The sequence below is a fragment of the Sphaeramia orbicularis genome, chromosome 10 (assembly GCF_902148855.1).
Source record: "Sphaeramia orbicularis chromosome 10, fSphaOr1.1, whole genome shotgun sequence".
Classification (NCBI taxonomy): Eukaryota; Metazoa; Chordata; class Actinopteri; order Kurtiformes; family Apogonidae; genus Sphaeramia; species Sphaeramia orbicularis.
In genome coordinates this window covers 6684651-6709443 of record NC_043966.1, presented here as the reverse complement: position 1 = coordinate 6709443, position 24793 = coordinate 6684651, and the positions used below count along the sequence as shown (strand labels likewise).

Genomic DNA, 24793 nt, shown 5'->3' with positions numbered 1-24793 from the left:
GGTATCAACCATCCTTAGACCCTCCTGCTCAGTAAGAAAAAACTCCAAAAACCCAGCGGGAAAAGAGAAAGCTCAGGGAGAACCACAGTGAAGGAGAGATCCAGAAACCAGAAAACTGTTGAAGTTAATGTTAAAAGCGTATTTGTGTAAGACTACTTTTAACTGTGGACTTCTGGTAATTTATGATGATTACAGCTGTTGGTTTTGACCTTCATGCGTGAATCTGACATGATTTCCCAAGAATTCAACCCTTTTTCAGCAAACACAAAGGTCAATATTAGTACAGAGAGAATTTCCATTTCTATAAGTTGGTCCAGTTAGCAGCATTATTTGTTTCCTCCACACATTTATTCAACCTATTTCCTGGTCGAGAAGTACGGAGGCTACGCTGGTGATGATAAATGAAAGTTTTTACATTACAGTTTTTGCACAACATTTAGGCTACATAATGTATATTATTATGGATGGAGGAAGAAAAGGTTGAAAAATTCTGTGTGAAGTGTTTTAGGAGGAAATTCAAGAAGCTCAAGTTGCAATTTAGTATGGAGACCCATTCACTGACAGAACAAACAGCTACAATAATGAACTTTTTTCTGTCTTTCAACAGTATTCTGTGGTCAATTATGAGCATCGACATTAGCACAGGGGGATATTTTTACAGCAATTCACAGAGATCCACAGGTTATACTTGTCCAATAGTGTGAATAGGCCTCAAGTTAAGAGAATAATTCCCTAAATACATAATCTAATCACTGAACACTGGAGTAAATATTCAATAAGTGTGGAATTAGACATCAGACTAAGTGCAAAAATCTAGATATGAGCCAATCTGTTTATTTGGAGCAACTATCCTCTTTCAAAATCAATCTTTCCAAACCTAATTAGCCCCTATCAGTGCAAATTTAGTCTGTGTAACTTCCTATCAGACTGATTAATGATCTGAAATTGCCTCCAAAATTACAGATTTTGCTAAAATGGAAGCACAAGTGGGAATTTTCCAAAAGTATCCCAGCCGCTCGACATTGAACCACATTACTGAGCAACTCTGTAAGACATGACTATGAAACGTAACACGATAAAGACCTTAAATAGTTTTGTGCAGAAGCTCTGAATGAACACACACTCATCGAATCTGCCCAATTACCCAGAAAAAAAAACAAACTGCATCACTCATTATGTACAATCCATCATAACAGAATCAATACAAAGACTGAAAGGACTGAATTTAGTGTGAAAAGAAACGAAACTTGAGGAGAATAGACCATAGGTTGTAACGGACCTACGGACACAGTAGAAAATTGCTCCGCACCAACATGACGTAGATTTAAAGCACGTAGGTCTTCATATGTAAACACTGCGCCTCCAAATGATGTTGTTTTGACCGTCTTTTTCAGGGTCCTGTACGGCAACAAGATCACAGAGCTGCCCAAGGGATTGTTTGATGGACTGGTTTCCCTGCAGCTACTGTAAGTACTGTCTGTAATCTGTGTGCCTGTGTGTATTTGTGCGCTGCCCTCAGAAAAAAAAACAAAATATATTATTTAGTAAACAGAATATAAGGTAAATATCACAGAGAATATAAAGCACATCGCACCTACAAAGGCTGAACGGCCCACTGAACACTGGTTTGAACGTGGCCCAGATTGTGTAAATCTCTGCTTTATTAGCATTTTTCTTTTCTCATTCTGTGCTTTGGATATTTAAGATGTAGATCTATGTTTAGATGTGAGTAAATGTTTTATTTCCTATTGTGCGCATGGTTATATGGGTGCTTCTATGAAACTGATACCTAAAAGCTAAAATTACAAACTAGATGTTGACTAATGTTATGAGGCAAGTTTGGAAGCACTTTGGGTCTGTTTTAAAAATAAATACTGACTGAGATAAAAGACAAACTATTTTTCAGATAGAACACATTTTATATTATTTTTATACAAAAATCTGCATGTAACACGGTAAAAAGGACACAAAAATTACACACTACTATTTTTTTTTTATATCTTTTTATTCTCTCAGAGGTGCATTTTGGGAATTGAACTAATTATTCAAGGCAGAGTATTTCACAAAAATGACCAGTGTTGTAAAATGAATCGTAATTTATATGTGTTTACATGTAACGCGACTGGACACAATGGGTTACATGCGAAACCTGGAATGAGACTGAGATTCATGAAAAACCCACATGTCTGGATTAGAAAAACCACTAGGATCATCAAATTTAACACAGTGTCTGTATTGATAGTCTATATAAGACCATTTACAGCCATGTTTTCCAGATCTAATGCACTGATACCTAGGTAGCTTTTCCTGTCCCAATTTTGGTCCTATTTTTGGCCCCAATATTTGATTAAAAATTCATTAATTTTGTGATGGTTCATAGTAAGAGTATATATTTTTTTGCATTTATCTGAGGTCATCATTAGGTACATCCTGGGGGGAAATATGTCTACATTTACCTTTTATTTTTGGGTCTAAAAAGCTGGAAAAGTGCCAGATACCAAAATGTACTGAGTTTCATAGAAGCACCCACCTTTCTTAACTGATTTATCACCTTTTTTTTTTTATATATTATTCTTTGTATTAAGCATTTTTTGGTGTAAATCATGTACTTTCCTGTATTTAACTCACAGATCATGTAGATTTTCATTAAAACTCAGAGTAGATTCAAAGTTAATTATATCAAAACTGAGCAAAATGAAGAAAAACTTAACTAAATGTAAAAACCAGTGTGTTTATCCACTGTCATTGATCCAACTCCATGGGTTTTACTGGTGAATAAATGTTGTAGAAGATGACAGTGTTTCCATGGTAACTACGGACCCTCTGACCATCCAAACGGGTCATATCTGATGAAAATGAAAAGGTGATCAACTTATTTTACACCAATAATTTACATGTATTGAGAGAATTAATGGATCAACAGGTATGAAACAGTTTCTGTCTGTAGATGGTTTGTGTTACCGGTGGTTGTTTGGGTCTTCATGGGTTAAAATGTAGATGTATGTTTAGGTGTGAGTATGCATTTTGTTTCCTATTATGTGCATGATTATATGTGAATGTTACAAATCCTTATTATAGATGATTAATTCACCCAAAACAGATAATTCTGTTAATAATGGTGTTATTTTTGTTATTAACCCTCAAAGACCTAAACAGCTGCCAGTGCTGAAAACCATCTGCAGATATGAAATGTTTAATAATTTGTAATCCACTAAGTCTATCAATATATTCAAAATAATTCAGACAAAATGCAGTTTGTGTGTTGTTGTTTTTTTTTTTTGTTTTTTTTGTTTTTTTTTTTGCCAAATCCAGGTTTTTGCCTCAAGAAAACTCATTTCACATTTCACCTCTTTGCCACACTGGTCTAATTATTATTTCCAGAGTTGTACATGGTCCAGAATAACAGTATTCTCAGCAAAGGAAAAAAATATACAAAGTCTATAAATATACAAATCAGGGAGGGACCAGTTGTAAAATTCCCAGCAGATACTGATATTTAAAATGACATTTGGGCCAATAGCTAATTATTGATGCCAATAATGAACCTTGCTTTCTGTTTCTTTATATTGGGATGTTGTTATTTATCCTGAATCAGCTTTATTGGCCGAGTTTGTGCACGAGCAAGTAATTGACTTGACATTTGGTTTATCCGTAGGTCTAACGTACTTTAGAATTTGTAGAATATAGAATAAAATATAAAACAATAGTACAAAGAAAGAAAGCAAAGTACTGAGACAACCACCTACAGCACCATATTTTTCTTTTCTTTACAAAGACATTTTCACAGTAAATATAAAAATCCACTGTAAAATCTGTTTTACGGTCTTTCAGTCTTTAATCACATTATCTTTGAACGAACGCAAACACAAAAGTAGACACTTATATCCTCCCGAGACCCAGGAAAGTGAAAATTTTGAGCTTTTTTACAGTAAACAATTGTCTTGATTGGAAACTATACTGTATAATGCAAAAGTTTTTTCAGATCCATTTTTAAAAATTATTTTGTATTTATTTTATTTTATTTTTTTATGGAATGTCCTTTGCAATGGGCAGCATTTTTAAAATAAATCTGTCAAAGTTTTGTCCCCTACAGAGAACAAAAATGCATTGCTGGGTCTCAGGAGGATATGAAAAAAACCTTTAACCTCCTAAGACCCAGGAAATGTCAGCAAAGTACAAGCTTTTTTTTTTTTTTTTTTTTTTTTTATTAAATAAGGGCCTATATTGGAAACATCATGACGCAAAAGTTTTTTCAGATGCAGTTTTTGAAATTTTTATGGAATGTCCTTTGTGGTGGACAGTTTTCTTTTTTTTTTTTTTTGTATAAAGTTGTGAAACTCTTGTCCAGAAATGTGGACAGAAAACCCATAGCCGCGACTTGGGAGGTTAATATAATGTGAGAGGAAAATATCTTGGAGAAAAGACTTATTTAAAAAAAAAAGCAAAGTGAGAGAGAGATGTCTAGAGCACAGGTGTCAAACATGCGGCCTGGGGGCCAAATCCGGCCCACCAAAGTGTCCAATCCGGCCCGCAGGATGAATTTGTGAAATGCAAAAATTACACTGACGATATTAACAGTCAGTGGTGTCAAAATCATTTTAACTCAGGTTTCACATACAGACACATACAGTCCAATTAGATTTCAAGTGGGTCAGAACCAGTAAAATATTATCATAATAACCTATAAATACTGACAACCCCATATTTTCCGTTTGATTTTTTGGTGTAGAGAAGTAAAATGATATGAAAATGTTTACATTACCAAACTATACTTGTACAAAAAATGTGAATAACCTGAACAAATATGAACAAATGGAAATATCTTAAGAAAAGTAAATGCAATTTTACCAGTATTCTGCCTGTTACTAAATGTTTTGTGCGATTGTAATGCACATGTGTAAATGATAAACTGATAAACCGAGGCAGAATATTGTTAAAATTGCACTTGTTTTTCTTAAGACAATTCAAGTTGTTTGTGTTATTCAGATTTTTAAGGAAACTTTGTAGATGTAAACCTGATCATTATATAATTTTACTTTTTTCACTGTTATTATTTTACTGGTCCGGCCCACTTGAGACCAGATTGGGCTGAATGTGGCCCCTGAACTAAAATGAGTTTGACACCCCTGGTCTAGAGCATCCCTAATACAAATAATTGAACATAATGAAGTGAAAACACAACAGTTAAATAAACGTCATTGTGGGAAAATAAGTAAGTGAGCATGTAATTAATATGTGCTCAGATGCATCTTTACCTACGTTTAGCTTTGCAATTAATTTTATCAGATTTAAATGCTTCGATTAAACAGCATCATTCACACATCTTACCTTAATCACAGACAAATGCTTATTATGAGTGCCAACTGCTTGGGTATATTGTGGTAATTTGCTGATGAAGGAAGCATCAGGCATTTCAGCTGTAATCACAGGACCAGGTCTTTGGTGTTATCGCCTCGGCACAGTAGCAACACCAATAAAATTCCCACCGCGTGCATTAACCCTCCATCTGCTCTGCTTTGTGTGTCTGCAGGAGTCTTTATTAAATGATCAAATTGGTGCACTAAGATAAAAAAAAAAAGGAGTAATTTCGCTTACTTGTAACACTCAGAGGCTCGTAGGTGCAAATGTGTTTCTTTTGGATAAATATTTACAGGCACAGATCCAAAGTGCTGCAGGAGTTGAGCATGCGGTGAGATTTTCAGCCCTAAACTGGTGCTATATGTAACATATGGTCCTCGCAAATGCCGCAGTCCACTGCAGAAACAGCTAATGTTCTGGGCTTTTCCATCGTAAAGTGAAGTGAAGCAAAGAGAATGAGGATGAGTGAATCTAACCCACAAACACCTTTTTACAGGCTTAGGTGGATCATTTGGATGCACGGTGCGTAGTCAGAGACGGGTGGGGGTGGGGGGTGCATTGAGGGGTTAAATGGATAGATGGATAGCGAGAATCTGAAGTGACATCATTAACATTTAGTAGCTTCTTAATTGGAAAAGTATTTCCCTCAGACCTTGTCAGGATTTTGCAGCCTATAAATGTTAAACACTAAAATGCTTTATATTTGTGTGTCCATGTACATTTGGCCCCTTTTGTAGGTTAATAAGAGTTTTTGTGTGTTTTTTTTTTTTTTTTATATGTTTATGACAGAATCAATCAGGGGATAAATAAAGAGCTGAGTGACTGATTAATATTCATGTCTTGCCACATCATTGGTCAATTCCATAAAGACAATGCCTGCAGGGGTCTGGCGCTCCCTTTGTAGCAGGAAAACAGGGGAAAAAAAACCTCCTCCCTCCCTTAAAAACACTGTCACTTTGTCACGAATTTGAACATAATCTTCCTCTCCCGTATAGCTCTATATTGTCTTTCACCGGTAAATCAAGCAGCATGTCAACTGTTGATGACAAAGATGTGTTTATTGCTTTGTATAGCCACCGGTCGGCTGTTTATGTTGTTTGCGCTGCTTTGTTTTACTGGTGCAGTTTCAAGTAATTAGTTCCCCCTGTGAGCTGCCTAATGAGGCGTGGATGTGTCGCACAGCAGCATGTGCGTGCATGTATCCGACTGTGAAAACGTGCGTGTCTGAGTACGTATAGGTGGGTTGTGCCAGTTCGGGCGCTCGTTAGGATGAGCTGAGATGATTAAGCCGAGCCGCTACCAGGCGCCGAGTTAGTCACCTGTCAGACAAAGAAAAGGGAGACAAAGCCCTTAGAGGGGAACAAAGACAGAAAGGAAACAACAGGGACAATGAGAGTTTATGTGAGAGAAAGTGGAGAAAGGACAGAGAAAAACCTGACTTTTTGTTTATATCAGCTAATGAAGCACATGGTTGAAAGGAGGGAGGGGTGTCTGAGCCTTTCCTGTCATTTCCCTAATCTCTCTATCACTTTTCCCATTTCCCTGTCAGCCTCTTTTACTTAAATGTTTGTCCGCATCACTCCAAATTAAATCTCCACCTGTTCCCTCTCTGTCCAAATCCATTATTTCACCCATCCCATCTCACTCCTTCTATATCTCCTCTCCTCTTTTTTTTTCCATTATCAACTGTCTCTGTAATAAAAACAAGATATTTCATTTCCACCCAACAGTTGATATTTCCCTCCTGCTCCAAAAGTGAAAATATATAAAACTGCAATTTTCAGATTTATGTGTCATGCCTCCCCCCCCCCCCCCCCCCCCCCCCAAAAAAAAAAAATAATCATGACTGAGTGCCGAGAGGAAAAGAGGCAATAGAAAGGCACAAGGGAAGAAACTGAGGAAAGGAGGACAGGCAGGTAAAGAGCTGGTGGTGAAAGAAACAGATTTATTACAGCTCTAGAAAAGTCAATTATCTCATTATCTGCTTATGCATTATCACCTTTATTTATTTATTTTTTATACATTTCTGTTTTTATCTGCTGTATGTAAAGTGTCTTTGAGTTCTGTGAAAAGCGCTATACAAACAAAATGTATTATAATTACTTTATTTATTTTTATTCATTTTTTTAGCATTTTAAATTATACATATAAAGGGTGGGGAAGCAAAATTTACAATATTTTGAGGCAGGGATTGAAAGACAGTGTATGACCAATTAGTTTATTGAAACTCATGAGAATTTATTTGCCACAAGTAAAATGTCCATAATAGAAAATGTTTTTATTCTATGTGTCCTCCTTCTTTCTCTATAACTGCCTTCACACGCTTCCTGAAACTTGCGCAACTGTTCCTAGAATATTGGGGTGACAACTTCTCCCATTCTTCTTTAATAGTATCTTCCAGACTTTCTTGTAATAGTTTTGCTCATAGTCATTCTCTTCTTTCCATTCTAAACAGTCTTTATGGACACTCCAACTATTTTTGAAATCTCCTTTGGTGTGACGAGTGCATTCAGCAAATCACACACTCTGACGTTTGCTTTCCTGATTACTCATATGGGCAAAAGTTTTTGAAAAGGTATGGATAATAGTGTTAGGTATGATTATGACATCAGTATATGTTTGGTTTCAAAACAATTGACGTAGTGCCTGCTGAGAAAAAACAACTAAATGTTCATTGTAAATTTTGCTTCCCCACCCTGTACATAAACATGTACTTAGACAAGGAACTACACAGACTACAATGCAAAAAAATGTATATATTCAACAAAACTACAAACCTGTTAAACCTAAAAAAAGAGAAAAAACAACACAACAACAAAAAAAAAAAAAAACAACAACAAGATAAATAGTACTATCAACTCCTCTTTACAATGCTCAGGGCTGATTACGAGTTAATATAATGCATACTAACAACAAATGTCTCCGTCAAAAGGACACTATCGGCCTGTCGTATGCTTCTCTTTAAATGGAAGGAACCTCTGTCACCCACCTTTGTGCAATGGATGCATGATTTACTTTTCTTTTTAAAGTTGGAAAAGATTCAGTTTTCTGTTTGTGGACCAATTAATTTGTTTTACCAACAATGGAATCCTTTTCTCTCTACTGTCAACATGAGTGTCCTGCTGTCTCCTATGTCCTTTATACTTTATTTTTATTCATTTTATCACCAGACAAACAAAACAACACACAAACTAGGGGTCACTGGTTGAACACAAAATATTTAACTGACACACAGTAGTAATTATGCATTGTTTTGTTTATAGTCCATTTGGAGACATTTTCTCCAGCACTTTATGAAGATCTGTTTCTTGAGTCATAGGTAATAAGTCAATCTTTCCATAGAGTAGATTTCCTCTATTATAGCCACTGATCCTCACGGGGTGCATCCGTTTTAAGCCAGTTCCCTGTAACGGGCTTTTTGGAAGCAATTATAAGAATTTTAATTTGGTATTTGTCTTCTTTCTCTAATGCATCTCCAGGCAGAAGTCCCAGCAAAAAGAATTTAGGGTCATAATGCCCTCAATCATTTCAAAAATAATAATAACTGAATAAGTGAATATCTAGTTGTAACATAGAAGTACACATATAATAAGATATTATTGTAATTAATTAACTATAAGAAGATATTATCACATTTATTGATCATTGTATTTGTAGTAAATATTTAAAGTGCATATACACTACAGACAAAAAGTTAAGGATATTTTTTATTTTTGGGCTATTTTTTTCAGTTGGGATTCTTGCACATCGCTTTTTACTTTTTCTGTGTGAATTGAATTGAAACCCATGTTTTTAATGGCCAGACAGTTTTATTTACAAATGGCAAAAATGACAAAAAAAAAAAAAAAAAGAAATATCCTTAACTTTTTGTTTGTAGCGTAAATGTTATAGTTTATATTAAAAACGGTTGATTATGCAAATCTGATTGTGTGTGAGGTGACTAAAAAAGTGTATGTGAATGGTTTGTGTGGATGTTTTGTGTTATTGTAAAAAATATATATATATTTAAAAAAAAGTGTTAACAAAGCAAAGGAAGTGGATTTAATTGAATTATTAGTTTGCAAAAAGGGGGTGGAGTTTATAAGTTATACTTCTTCCCACTCCTTTTCAAGCGCCGAAATTTTTTGTTTGACCATGTTGTATGGTTCTTTGTGATCTGATGATTCTGTGCACGAAATAAAACTACACTGACTAACTGAAAAAGCCATTCCCAGAAAGACTTCAATTTGTTATCACCTTTATTTCAATTTTTTTTTTCTCCTGTCTCTTCTTTTTTTGAGATACAAACACTGAATAAACAACAGAAAATAAATAACACCAATGTAAATGTCGTTCTGTGTGTTCTAGGTTGCTGAATGCCAACAAAATTAACTGCCTGAGAGTCAACACTTTCCAAGATCTGCAGAATCTCAATCTGTTGTCACTTTATGACAACAAGCTGCAAACTATCAGCAAAGGACTGTTCACCCCTCTTCGCTCAATCAAAACCCTGTACGTATATGAAGCACATACTTTCAGTTTACGTTTTTCTGCTTAGAGTAACACGATTTCCATAGATTAGAGCAGGAAAATTTTTTAAAAAGCCATTAATCATCTTTGCTATTGGATTATAACTATTGTCTATTGGTGATTGTTGTTGAAAATGATAAATAACTAATAAAAACTAAGTGTAAAAAAAAAAAAAAAAAAAAAAAAAAGCCATTATTCGTCCTCATTTGTCTTCCTTTGCCCTCCCCTCTCTCAGTCATCTGGCTCAGAACCCCTTCATGTGTGACTGTCACCTGAAGTGGCTGGCTGACTACCTGTTTGACAACCCCATCGAAACCAGTGGAGCTCGCTGCAGCCACCCCCGAAGACTGGCCAACAAACGCATCAGCCAGGTTAAAGGCAAGAAGTTCAGATGCACAGGTAAGAGATGGGTTCCTGAACACACCAGCCCGACTCGTCACATTCGGCTGCTTTGTCATGAGTCCTTGGCGTCCATTTTTAACTCCCCTATAGTGCCAATTTTTGCAGCGCATTGTACCAGACAAGTTAACTTTTATCTCTTTGTCTTCTTATTTTTGCCGTTCCCAGATGCTTTTTTCGAACCCTAATCAAGTTGTTTTTATGCTTTAACCCAACCATGGCATGATTTAGACTTCTAAGGCTCCCTCTGCCCTGACGAAGCATCAGCATGTGACGAGTTGGCTGTGAGAATGTGTAGATTATGCAAATTATAGCCAACAATGTCTGGAGAATCAGCTCCAGACATTAGGCCTCATGCATGAATGTTTTCTTCTTTTCCTCATTTATTTGTTCTTGCATGAAGCAATAAGAGAATCCTATGTAGTATTCATGAAACATAAGCTGACAGCCAAGTCCGTTTGTAGCCACTTGAGTATGTAGATGAATGGTGTTTGATGTTAAATTGGATGCATGTGCAGTGCAGTTTGCAGTTAGCATAAGGAAACACCCAAAAAACCTAAGTAAGGGCAACAGAAACATATGAAGCACCAGGTGTGAAGCAGACACCAACCTGCCACTGCAGTTTCAGGTAACTCTGATCTCACATAAAAGAAGGAAAAAAGGAAAAGAAAATATCATCCATGTACAGCAAAAGTGAAAAACAATTCCAAAGGAGAGTTGTTTTCTTTTTTCAATTCTCTTTTTTATTAGGATTTTCCATGGTTCACATGTTTATTCACATAACAATTCACCACTCTCATCCATTCATCTGAAAATTACAACTGAATCTCACAGTGATACGTCTGTGACTCTACAGACAATACAAATATGAATAACTGGTCCTCCTTCAGCACTACAAAAGGAAAAGATGTCATTCTTACAATACAAAATTGAGAACTAAACTCCCTAGAACAGAAATGTGGGTCACACATTTGTGATATTTTTTAAAAAAAAAGATAATAAATAAATAAATAAATAAATAAATAAATAAGGAGGGTTCATTTATATAAAAAAAAAAAAGTTATATTTTCAAGCTTGCTCGCCGATTCAGAAAACCATAAAGCCTGATGAGATCACAGTTCAACTCGTACTGTATGTGCAGAAGAAATTACTGGTTAAAACAAATGGTGCCAGGCACAACAAACCCCGCCCCTCATATTTTTGGCATCAATCCAGCTGATGTCATCATGTCTATGCGTGTGCTAATGTCAGCATATTCAATTCAATTCAGCTTTATTTATGGAGCACATTTCATGCAGAAGGCAGGCTCAGTGTGCTTCACAACAGGTATGTAACATAAAATATGGATATGAAAACAAACAACAGTCAAATTAACAGCAGAAGAACGGAATGGATTAATGTCCCGGGTACCCCCCCCATCCTTAGACCCTCCTTCCTTCATATCAGTAGCTTCTATATATGTTTATGTTTATGTCTGTGCATTTGGCAGATGCTTTTTTCCAAAGTGACTTACAGGGGAAAACCAATCAAATCATTCAATCAATCAAATTTTATTTATATAGCGCCAGATCACAACAAAAAAGTTATCTCATGACACTTTATATATAGAGTTGGTCAAAACCAGACTCTAAGCCAATTTACAGAAACCCAACAGAATCCTCCATGAGCAAACACTTGTGACTGGTGACAGTGGGAGGAAAAACTTCCCTTTAACAGCAGAAACCTGGAGCAGACCCAGACTCCTGAAGGATGGACGTCTGCCTGGACCAGTTGGGGTTAAAGAGAGAGAGTAAAGAAAGAGAGAAAGAGAAAGCGATAGAGATAGAGACTGGGGGAGAAGGGGGAAGTAGGGGGAGACACATGGAGGCAGTTGAGGATAAGCGAGTGATGATGATGAAGGCAGGAGAGAGGCAGGACCACCGCAGCAGGTCCAGAGATAATCCTGGGAAAAACCTTATTAAAATATTTAAAATGGAATGTCTGACAGTGCTAGGACAGGAGGTGTTCTCGGAAGTGCTGGGTCTTCAGGAGCTTCTTGAATACAGGGTCGGGAAGCAAAATTTACAATATTTTGAGGTAGAGATTGAAAGACAGTGAATGACCAATTAGTTTATTGAAAGTCATGAGAATTTATTTGCCACAAAAAAATGTACATAATAGAAAATGTTTTTATTCTCTGTGTCCTCCTTCTTTCTCAATAACTGCCTTCACACGCTTCCTGAAACTTGCGCAAGTGTTCCTCAAATATTGGGGTGACAACTTCTCCCATTCTTCTTTAATAGTATCTTCCAGACTTTCTTGTAATAGTTTTGCTCATAGTCATTCTCTTCTTTCCATTATAAACAGTCTTTATGGACACTCCGACTATTTTTGAAATCTCCTTTGGTGTGACGAGTGCATTCAGCAAATCACACACTCTGACGTTTGCTTTCCTGATTACTCATATGGGCAAAAGTTTCTGAAAAGGTATGGATAATGATTATGAGGTATGATTATGACATCAATATATGTTTGGTTTCAAAACAATTGGCGTAGTGCCTGCTGAGAAAAAACAACTAAATGTTCATTGTAAATTTTGCTTCCCCACCCTGTATATGTGCCAAGTGAGTAAGTAAATTGAAACAAAATTGATGTTTTTTATAGACAATTGAAATTTGAAATTTCGCCCATTATAAGTAAATGGGAAAAAAAAAAAAAGATTTGAAAAATTCTTTAAAGAAAATTTAACTTTGATGTACTTTTCCCAAAATGTACTCATATCTCTTCTGGGTCACAGGCAATCTATAAACTCAATTTGGTGTGAATTCAACCAATAGTTTTGCTGCTACAGTGTTAGCAATCAAAGAAACAAATCGAACCAAAAACAAAGCCCCTTGCCTCACCTTCGGGGGGGCAGGGTAATTACAAAATGGATGGCAAATCAGTGCCAGGCTTCCAGTTCCAGGCTGAAAAAACCATCCGCTATAGTCTGCTTCAACACCAAGCAAATGCACATCAGGTTCTAGTCGCAGAACACAAATGTATGATACTGTATAACTGTTGGTTTATGTATGTAATTAGAACCTGATACACAAACAGCCAGACTAACACACACATTCACAGTCTGTCTCAGTGGAAGTATTGTATTACTGTTATTTTCTTTGATACGAGCCATGGGTCTTACTAATTACAACGCAGGCCAATTCCGTATACTGACACAGCACAATAACTAACCCAGCAGGGACTGGTCATAGACTGTGATCGCCCACTTGTGTGAGTATATAAGTGTGCGTCTGTGGCGGTGTACACTTCACATCCACAGCGCTTCTCTGCTGCGACTCTGCACTTTGTTTTTCTCTGTCTTAAATATTATGCATATTATGCATTTTTATGGATCATTGAAATGAATTTTTAAATTCCCATTACAGACATTTCCAAAACTATTATTTGCAAATAGCAGTCGCAAGTAAATAGGATTTTAACAGAGCAGCGCTGAAGGTGATTCATGTCAGTTCAGGACGAGTGTAACTGTCACCTGCTTTGTACCTTATACCGAACAGGACAGTGTGAAATAAAGATTATCCCAGTGAAATTAGGACTTTATTCAAGTATATTCTTTCGTTTTAACCCTCAAAGACCTAAACCATCACTAGCGATCAAAAGCATCTACTGATCTAAAATGTTTAGTAACTTTTGATCAACTAATCCAATCATTGCATGTAAATAATTGAGGTAAAATGCAGTTTGTCATCTTTTTATAGTCATCAGATATGACCCATTTGGACGTTCAGAGGCTCCATAGTGAACATAAAAACACTGTGATCTTCTACAACATTGATTCGCCACTAAAACATATGGAGTTTGACAAATGCGATAGTTGTAAACATTTGTATTTATGTTCAGTTACTCATATATGTGTGTTGAAAAAGTCACTTGAATGGTTTTCTCTGTTTGGATGTAATAACCTTTGAATCTGCTCTGAGCTTTAATGAACATAACTACAGGAAAATACCACTGAAAAACTGTAAATTCAAAGGATAATATAACAAATGGTTATAAGTCACTACAGGTTAAATGTAGACACAATCATTTAGAATCATTTAAAAATAGTTCTTGGTTTTCAAGGGTTAAAGTTCCAATGCTTGATGTGTTTTTTGCATCATCATTTCACCTTACTGTTATTTATGTGGTATGAAAACACATAGGACTTCTACACCTGTTCCTCGAAAAGCTTCTCTGTGATGTAGGTTTTCGTCCAATCACAGGTGTTTTCAGACAGGTAGGAGGGCTAACTACATGATTGACAGTTGTTATTATGAATCATTGATGAGACATGGATGTGATGCTACTGCTCCAATCTCTGTCTCATTGTGGAAGCTTGGCATTAACTGGTGTCAGGTTCATCTGTATTTATGGTACATTTTGTCTTTTTATTTGGAGCAAGAGGAGAAACCTGCAGAGAGATGATGTGCATTTCCATATTCTGGCTTTTTCCCCCTCCATCAGTTCATTTCAGCTCGTACAGCTTTAAATGAGCATTACTGATGCCGTAGATCTCCATCAAAATGAGATACTGTCTATCATTGAGGCCTGGCCCTTTTAACCCACAAAGACCCAAACAACCATTGGTGACCAAAAACATCTACCATATGAAGTGTTTAATAACTTCTGATCCATTAAACCTATCAATCCATGTAAATAGTTGATGTAAAATGCAGTTTGTCATCTTTTCATGGTCATCAGATATGACCTATTTGGATGTTCAGAGGCTCCGTAGTTACCATGGTAACACCATCATCTTCTACAACTTTGATTTACCAGTAAAACCCGTGGAGTTGGATCAATGACAGTGGATGGAGAGACATGTTTTAAATTTTGTTGAAAAAGTCACTTTTTCTTCATTTTTTCTCTGTTTCTACTATTAAGACGATTAACTTTAATCTGAGCTTTTATAAACATCTACATGATCAGTAAATGAAATATGGGAAAATACCTGGTTTTTATTGAAGAAACGCATGATACTGAGGATAATACTATAATAAATGGTGATAAATCACTTAAGAAAGGTTAAATAGAGAGAAAAATCCATTTTGGAACTATCACAAAAGTAACACTGGGTCTTTATGGGTTAAAGTCACAGCACTTAAATCTCCATCCACTCAAAAACAGGTATTTGTTTAGCTATCACTCCACAAAGATTGAAAAATTATTATCCAGGAAGAAGAAAACACCTTAATTAATAGTAGAAATCAACTGTATTTTTTAACCTTTTGCAGAAAATGAAAGGGTGGAGTTTAATATTTTAAAGTCAATATCATGAACTCAAACCATTATTATTTTTGTCATTGCATCACTGAGGGGAGAAACATAATAATATAGAATATAATAATGCAGATGCAAAGTGAAAAAGGCTGCAAACACCACAACAATAACAACAACAACAAAAAGAGATCCACCATCTGGTAACATGAGATTTCCACTCTTTGTAATCTCCATTATGTGTTTGTACTTGAGCACACACAAAATAGCATAACTAATACCATTAAATGGTGGATGCTTTTATCCAAAGTGCTTTGAGCACATGTGGAACATTTTTAGCTCAGAAAGTCTCAATGGTAAGCAAACCCCTGATGTTATTTCTCTGTTCACTGAGCGAATTGGGAGAATTAGTTTCCAAATGCTCCTAAAGCTGGTCATGGCTGTCCTCTCTGCTTCAGCCCTTCCTCTCTGTAGTCCCTTGCATCTCCTCTTCCTCTCTGGACGTGTCTGGACGTTTTCGCTGTTGGTGGGCAGTTCTCTGGCTCCGCCTCTTCCTGTGTGGATCTGCGGCTGTCTGTTACCTCTGCTCTCCTGTATGGACCCTGCTCCTGATTGGTGCAGCTCTCTGTTGCCCCGCCTTCCTCCTGTGTGGACCTGCATTCTGACTGGTTCGTGCAGCTGTCTCTTGTGCTTGATCTAACCATGTGGCCCCGCCTATTGTGACATCACATGGTTCCGTCAAGCGCCAGGGACCGCCTCGCACACGCCCACCTGCCTTTCCCAGCCAATCACACGCCTCGGATACGCGGAACTGTTTCTAGTAGAAAGAAATGAAACTGAGCCAGAGAAAGACAATGCAACACCAAAAATATGAGAAGGAGGAGGAGAAGGAGAAGGTGCTCCACCGTAAACGAGAAATAGTAGCACAGCTAAATGACACTGCATGATTTATAATATGTGTACGTAAAATGCAAAACAGTGCTTTATGTAATAACTCGACAAGTTTTTGCTTCATCATTTTGTAACACCCTCATTCTTTTATTTATTATAAGTAAAAAACATGCTAAATATTTATAACAAATTGTGAAAGTAAATGAGAAAAAGGAGAGACAACTAAGAGAAGGAAAATGGACAAACAAAAGAAAACACCCACATCTTGTAATTTTTTTAATTATTTTTTTGTGATACACAGTCTGAACATGTGTGTACTTAATATATTTGCATTATTACTATTACAACATAGGTGGTCTGCAGTTTTTTAATGATGAAATGTAAGAATACACACAGCACTTAGCATTAGCGACTGGCATTAATGATTAGCATAAGTCCTTAGCCTTAGCATTGTAGGAGCAGAGAAACAACAGACAGAAAACTAATAAACAAACACCCATATATTGTAATAATATGCCACATTTTGTAACATACTGAGCATCCCTGTATTTTGGATATTTCTTTTTTTTTTTTTTTTTGTAAAATAGGTGGTCTGGAGTTTTTTTAATAATGAAAATGCAAGAATTTTACCATTTTACCCATCCTAATGCACAGTACTTAGCTTTAGCGTTAGCAACTGGCATTAATGATTAGCATAAGTCATTAGCTTTAGCACTGTAAGAGCAGAGAGACAACAGAAGAAAAACTAATAAACAAACACCCATATATTGTAATAATATGCCACATTCTTTTATATACTGAGAATCCTTGTATTTTGGATATTTGTATTATTATTGCAAAATAGGTGGTCTGGATTTTTTTTAATAATAAAAAAATGCAAAGATTTAACCATTTTACCCATCCTAATACACACAGCACCTAGCATTAGCATTAGCGTACTAGTATTAATAATTAGCATATGTCATTAGCCTTAGCACTGTAGGAGCACAGAGACAACAGACAGAAAACTAATAAATAAACACCCATATATTGTAATAATATGCCACATTTTGTAATATACTGAGCATCCCTGTATTTTGGATTTTCTATTATTATTGCAAAATAGGTGGTCTGGAGTTTTTTAATAATGAAAATGCAAAGATTTTACCATTTTACCCATCCTGATATACACAGCACCTAGCATTAGCAATTAGCTTTTGCGATTAGCACTTCAGGAGCAGTGAGCTGTCTTTGAAGGCACTTTTGGACCACCTTCAGATCTTCATCAGTGCCTTTGCCAAGGACATGACAGGAGAATGACCCTACATATGCCTGCTTTTGATGTAGAATATTTTTGATGGGGAAACCACACAGCGATAAGAAAACTCAATATGTAAAAGCTCCAGTTCGACTGAGACTCAGAACCTTCAAGCGGTGAGGCATATGTAAACTGCTGTGCTGCTATGTGCAGGTTCTCATCTATTAACCAAAGAAAATGGAAATTGTCTTTATCTGCTCAAAGGTTTAGCTAAATTAAACCTCACAAATATTAAATTAGACCAGCATGAATGTTCAGTCTGATCTTAGCCTAAATAGCCACATAGAAGCAGTAACAAGATTATCGTTGTATCGTATTCTTACAAATTCAGCCAAACTCATGTCGAATGCTAACCTGGAAAAACTCATCCACACTTTATTCCTAGCAGGATTGTTTTCTGAGGTATTCTTTTGACAAGACACCCCAAAAAAGATCATCAAAACACTTCAGCATATTCCAAGCCTTTGAAATTCTGATATGTTGTGATCAGAGTATGATGTTATTTATAGAAAAAGCAGGGAAATGTCTTATAAATGCAGTTAGGCTGGTCATTATTGTAAAAATGAGGGTGTTACTAGAATGCTTTATTAACCCCAAGGGAAATTATCATGTGTTACAGTTTCTCCATGCAAGTATAATTAAAGAAGCAGGAAAGAAATTATCAATACTGCAAAAAAAAACATATATCCAACTGAAATGTGTTAGATTTTGTTGAGTATTTACATAAAATATTAAGAGTTAAGATACAGGAGCTCAGTTTTGTTTTATCCATTCCAGTATTATTTACTTTTCCCTGATTTTTGCCACATTACACAAGCTTTTGCCTGATAAAACTTGGTCTGATCGCACATACATCCAATCCAATAGCATGGCAGTGCTTCAGTGGCTAGCATGGCTCTTCACCTTTGTACCAAAGAATGTAAAAAAAAAAATCCCAACATTTGTCCAGGTTCCTTTTTCCTTGAGTCCTGTGTATAAACACCAAAGCCTCTTTTCTCTACTCCCTCCTTAACCCTATTTTCCTCTCTTCGCTCCCTCGCTGTTTGTTTTTGATACCTCGCTAACCAACGAGGTTTGTGGCAGCCCAGGAACATTATTCCCAACTACTCTGCCTCTGATGAACGCTAACCAACCAATTTCCCCAACAGAGAGACATCATCTGAAGAGCAGTTATCATTTACCGAGTTCAAATGAAGGTTGTTCTTTGCAAATGTCCTCTCGATAGGTGGTCTCAGTTGTTTAACAATGACAAGCAGAGAACAGATGAGCCATAAAGTGTGCCAGGAGAGCGTGGAGAAAGAAAATAAAAGCACAAGGGGAAAGCTACAATTTCTTGCCAGTGTCGATGCCAAGAGCAGGCTGATACTCGAAAACAGACTAAGTTAAACTGACGGAGAACAGATACACAAACAGGGATGTGAGAGAGAGAGGACCAGAAAGAGGTAATGATAAATGTGAGAGCGTGGGGCACAAATACAAGTGTTGCATGATGTAAACCAGGTCTATTCTGCAGCCACTAAATTATTTCTGCTCACATGGTATATCTCAATAACAGAAGTGGTCTCTGGCACACCTTATTAAACAAAAACATCCGGGACTAAACCACATTTGGCTACATTAATCTCTGATCTGCATCTCTGTTCATTTGATTTACGGAGGTAGCCATGCAGACGTGTTCCTCCCCGCATTACAGCACAAACTTCGGTTTTAGTTTTTATTATAAAGCTGAAACAGTTCTGAGGCAAATCATAACACATTATTCATTTCTTGCAAAACACCGTAAGCAGAAAGGATTTTTTTTTTTTTTTGGGTTGAATGTTTTCTTTTTGAGGATTTATTCTGTGTTAATCAATTCAGGAACTTTTTTTTCTCATTTTTCTCTCTTTGTCTTTATTTTCTTTTTTATATTTTTTCGGCATCTTTCCACCCCTGTGCCGGCTTCATTCTCCCGCCCTCTTTCACCTCTTTCCTTCCTGTGTTATTGTGTTGGTCATCTCCATATGCAGGTCAAGAGGACTACCGCAGCCGTTTAAGTGGAGAGTGTTTCCAAGATCTGGTCTGCCCAGAGAAATGTCGCTGTGAAGGCACCGTGGTCGACTGCTCCAACCTGAAACTAACCCGTGTACCCCCACACATTCCTGAACACACCACTGACCTGTAAGTTGGATGGCATTTTCCTACTGTTCCATGCATATGTAAGATACAGTAAGACAGAATATATTGAAGGCTTGTAACACAGACAAACTGCAGTTCCAGTCCATGAATTGAATTGAACCATAAAATAAGATAGGTTTGGTTTCGAACCTGGAATCCAAAAAAAAAATGTAGGTTGTACCTTTTCTTGAAGCTCAAACTGTTGTAGGTGCGTCCTGTTTAACAGATTGAAAAAAAGGATGGAGATAACAGCAAGAAGTACGAAAAACAAGCTATGACTGATGAATAAACCTAGAGTTTTGGGGTGATTTAGCAACTACTGAATTTAAGATTAACCCTTTCAGCCCTCAGCCTAAAGTGGTTTGTCTGGACTTTTTTTCTTATTTTGACTACAAAAAGGTTAGAAAATATACTGTGAGTGAGTCCCTTTGCCCATTTTTCTAGAACACTTATTTCCCCCAAATCTTTCAAAATCTAGCTATCTTTTACAGTTTACTGCATGTTAAAATGCTGCTAAAATGGCTTCTTTTCCAGCTTGTAGTACAGGTGTGAGTGAAATTACAGTAATGACCCAACAAACCCCATAAAGCGCTATGTCTCAGGTTTCAGAAACTGTTGGAATTTTTCCATTTGCACAGACAGTGAAAGAGTTACAGCCATCCAAACTGTATATGCGCAGGGTGTGTCAGCGATGACAAGTCAGGTTTTAAGGAGTTAAAGCTAAAAGTAAGCACGAGAAAGAATAAGCAGCAAGAATAAATAATAAACAAGCAAAAACACACACAAAAGTCAGATCACAGAGACAAAAAATTTGCCAAAAAGTTGATCATGATGGTTTAATATTTTAGAATATTATGTGTCCTTGGGCATCATGCAGCACCTTCCATTAATAATGCATTATTAAGGATAATTCAGGTCAAAAACTGTGGAATCATGGGCTGGTTCACTAGATGTATCAAGGTTAAAAGAATCCTGAAGACAACAAGCTCAAGAACCATGGCTAATTTGTTGGAAAAGGCATTACTCTTTCTAGAACTGAGGTGCATTTCCAGCATCTCAACTGTTTGTCGTAGGTAAGATGATGAAAATTCACAGTCCAAAATGTATGTAAGTTATAGCATTTACTTTTTTAGTATCGCTAGAGGATGAGAATCTGGGAACAGTCCTGCATCTGTTCCTTCCCTGGGTTTTGGGCTGTAGAAAGTGTGCACTGATGCAGGTTTTTGGGGTAATTACAGACATTTTCAGATGGTTATGGAGGTTGAAAACCTGACTGACAACCTGCGGCTTTGATAAAATTCCTACCGCTCCTCTCCAGGCGTCGGTACAGACATGGCTTCACTTTTCCATAACAGCATGAGTCGACATCAGGTTGATCTGTCTTTACATTTAGTCTGCTGGTTTGGACTGAGATGACAGCGCTGCAGAAAAAAGGCATGTAGTTTCCCCTGAAGTTTTAAGTCAGTCTTCTTATCTTCATGTTTGAATAAAGACAAACCTGTTTAATATTGTACGTTTTTAGCCTTGGCTCATGCAAATAGCGAAGTTCATTGTCATGAATAATGTTAACATTCAATGGATGTACTCTCTCTAAGCAGTAAAACATTACACAAACTTAAGGTTTTCCTTGTTAAATAATAAAATCTGATGCTGTAGCCTGATTGTTACTGCCTTATATAGAGAAAGAATGACCTTAAACAGTAAAAACAAGCATTTCTGAAAAGGAATCAAGTTTTAGTCTTGAATTGTTACCATCCAGATACCAGCTCATGGTGATCTTTTGGCTGCACAAACCCAGGATGCAAAGCCCTTAAAATGACTCCAAAGCTGTTTTTGACTTTATCATTTGGATACTAAAATGCAAACTTACATGAAAACATATACACATATGCATACATGCACACGTCTGGGTTTCCCTGTGTGTCCGTCTGTCTGTCTGTCTGTCTGTCTGTCAGAGCTGTATCGTGAATGTCACTTTTCATTTTTAGCTGCCGGAGAAAAAATGCCTCTCAACAGTCTTTTCCATCTCCCTCTAAGTCCCAAAGGAGCCATCATCACGTCTAGCGAAGGGTCTCACACTAGAATACTGAACAGTCCCATGGATCATGGATTTTACTGCTGAAAAATGGAAAGAGAAGAACAGATAACACACAGAACAGGAATAACATAATCTCATTATGAGAAAGATTAACAAGTCTGTATCTGTTCAGAATATGTAAAAAGCCACTAAAAAAAATACCACGTGCATATGTGTAAGGGTTGTAAAATATTATGCTAAGAGATTATGATAATATGTCTTTAAAGAAAGAGGAAGCATTTATAATTCAGGGGACGTACTAAAAATAAAGCGTAGCATCAAACGCAGAGCTGCTGCTGTGAAAAAGAATTGGTCAAAGGCTTTAGGAGGTTTGGAAGTCACAAAATACAAAGAAAAAAGATTGTTTGATTCTACACCACAACCCAAGCAAAAGGGTGCTGGTGCTAAAATCTGTGGGCAGTTTATCTTCAGGAGCTGGTCCTTGATTGAATGCTCAATAAGCTAATATCTATGGATGGGAAATAGGAATTCAACCAGAAGCAAAGTTTACTGTTGAATCACAACATGAAGGTGATGTATAGATGTGGAAAAAATTATTAGACCATCAAAAGTCATCAAAAACAATGAATATGCAATCCAGTACTAACTCCTGTGTGTATCATGTGACTAAAACAGACAGAAAAGAAAACATGGGATGCCCAAAAGCACTGTTTTGGCAGTACAGTGCCATAGATATTGATGTAAGAACTGAAGTGATTTTGGTTATTATCAAGAAAACATGGAAAAGGGATAGATACCAGTGATTTTGGCTTTTAGACTTAGACATACTGTATTTGTCATTGAGATTTGCATCAAAATGAAATTACGATGCAATGGTTCGGTGCACAACAGGAGCAATGACAGTCTTAAATAAAAGAATAAATATACATATTAAAAATAAAAATAGAAAAACTTGAATAAAATATAAATAAGGATAAATGTCTAAATAAATTCTAAAATATTGCACAGTTCAAAAAACTGTGAGACAAAGCCTCATGGCAATAAGGCACAGAGGTCATGGTGTCGCAGTCCTGTGTAGGTGCATGTGGTGAGGAAATGGAAGTGTTAGAATGAGTGGAGCAGTCTTATGGCATACAGAAAGAAAGTGTTTTTGAACCAGGCTGTTCTGCAAGAAAACCATGGAAAATGGATAGATATCAGCTCTGAAATTAAACTACTATGAGCTATTTTTGTTGTTATCATTATATTTGTCCAAACAAATGTACCTTTAGTTGTACCAGGCATTAAAATGAACAAGAAATTGAAAAAAACAAAGGGTGATCTAATAATTTTTTCCACAACTGTAGGTTCAGAGTTTGCAACATGACTGTCACTAGTCGCTTTGCCATTGGACATCTGCGCAAAACTTTACCGATATTTACTAAGTGTCGAAAAAACAGAAGTGCGTAATGTTGGTTTTTCCATTAAATCACAAATGCGATGATTTGTTTAGTTATTATCGCGAGATGACACGAGAAGTCATTCCATAAACATGGCGACAAATGTAAATATGGTGTTGATTTACAGATATATTCATTATTATTATATATTACCCCTCTGTCTCGTACTAAATTAAAAAATGATTGGGTTTCCTGGTGTGTCCACACATACCGTGACATGTCTTCTTCTTTTTTGCTTGTTGTAACGTCCCTCAACATCCGTTTTTTTAATACTCTAGTTGCGAAAAAAGGTCTTTCCATTGCAGTTTTGGATGATATACCATTTGCGCTACACCTGAAAATCCATGCACCTCGTGCCAGCGCAAAAACTTTTAATTGAAAAATGAGACTTTTGGCGAAATTGTCATTTTTCCATTAGGTAAATTTTCATGCGCAAGTTATATTTGCGCAGTTTGAGGGTCAATGGAAAAGAGACTACTGTGGTCATATAATGGTAAGTAGCAGCAGAATAAGTGGGCGCTGCAGCTTTACAGCACATTCAGGATGGCTGTCAATGAATTACTTATAGTCATTAGTTGTATGATGGTGAATTCAACCATGGCTGCCACTTTAGATAACTAATAATGCCAGTTTCACACAGGCCATTAGTCCTACATTCCTCTCTGTCTCTCCCTTCAGTTGTGTTTCTCTCTGTCAACCCCCCCCCCCCCCCCCCCCCCCCCACCCAGTCCTCTCTCCTTTTCACTCCGTCCATTCCCAGGGTGCATCACATCAAAAAACTAAACTTTGTCCTTTATGGTTGGTTAGAGGGCATATCAAAGTTGCTGCTTTTTTTTTTGTTTTTTCATCACATTCTCTCTTTCACAGGGTTTTTCTCTTAAGAACAACCAGTGGGTTTCTGAAAGCCACAAACATGTATGGACAGAAACACACACAGCCCACTGAGTGTTGTGTAACCTGTCTTATCAGGGGAAATCAGAGGAGGTCGTGGCTGAGCTAAAGGCTTATATATGTTTTTGCTCTCTTCCCCTTTTCTGTCCATCTTTGGCTCTTTCTATGTCACTCTTCCCAGTAGCAATAGAAATCCTTGACATGGGCCCTTAGAGTGTCCAGACCCCAGAATGAGCTGGATCTTAAAGGGTTAGCTTGTATTTTTTATATGGCCTTACACATGGAACTTACCCAGCCTACTGCCTATAGTAGATGGTGATGGTCGACACTCTCATTTTAGTGCTGTATGCTATATTTAAGGCATTTTCACTGCTTTACCGTGTTGTGAGATGGACCTAACTGACAGGGAAACAAAGCTGTTACAGTGCTGTCTTTAACCCTTTCATGCATACTGGTCACTACAGTGGACAGCTATTCTCCAGCTGTTCTCTTGTATATTCATGGGTTTTGTTGTTTTAGTTCCATATTAGCCAACACAGTGGACACTTATGCACCATCCCATAATAATACACTGACATT

At 36.8% G+C, this 24793-nt stretch overlaps 1 protein-coding gene across 1 annotated transcript in view; it reads left to right on the top strand.

Moving 5' to 3' along the window:
* Positions 1 to 24793, top strand: part of slit3 (slit homolog 3 (Drosophila)) — a 742110-nt gene that overhangs the window by 593443 nt on the left and 123874 nt on the right. Inside the window, exons 12-15 of the mRNA XM_030145427.1 lie at positions 1395 to 1466; positions 9706 to 9849; positions 10103 to 10266; positions 19699 to 19849. Of these exons, the coding sequence (XP_030001287.1) occupies positions 1395 to 1466; positions 9706 to 9849; positions 10103 to 10266; positions 19699 to 19849 (531 nt within the window). The remainder of the gene's footprint in view (positions 1 to 1394; positions 1467 to 9705; positions 9850 to 10102; positions 10267 to 19698; positions 19850 to 24793) is intronic.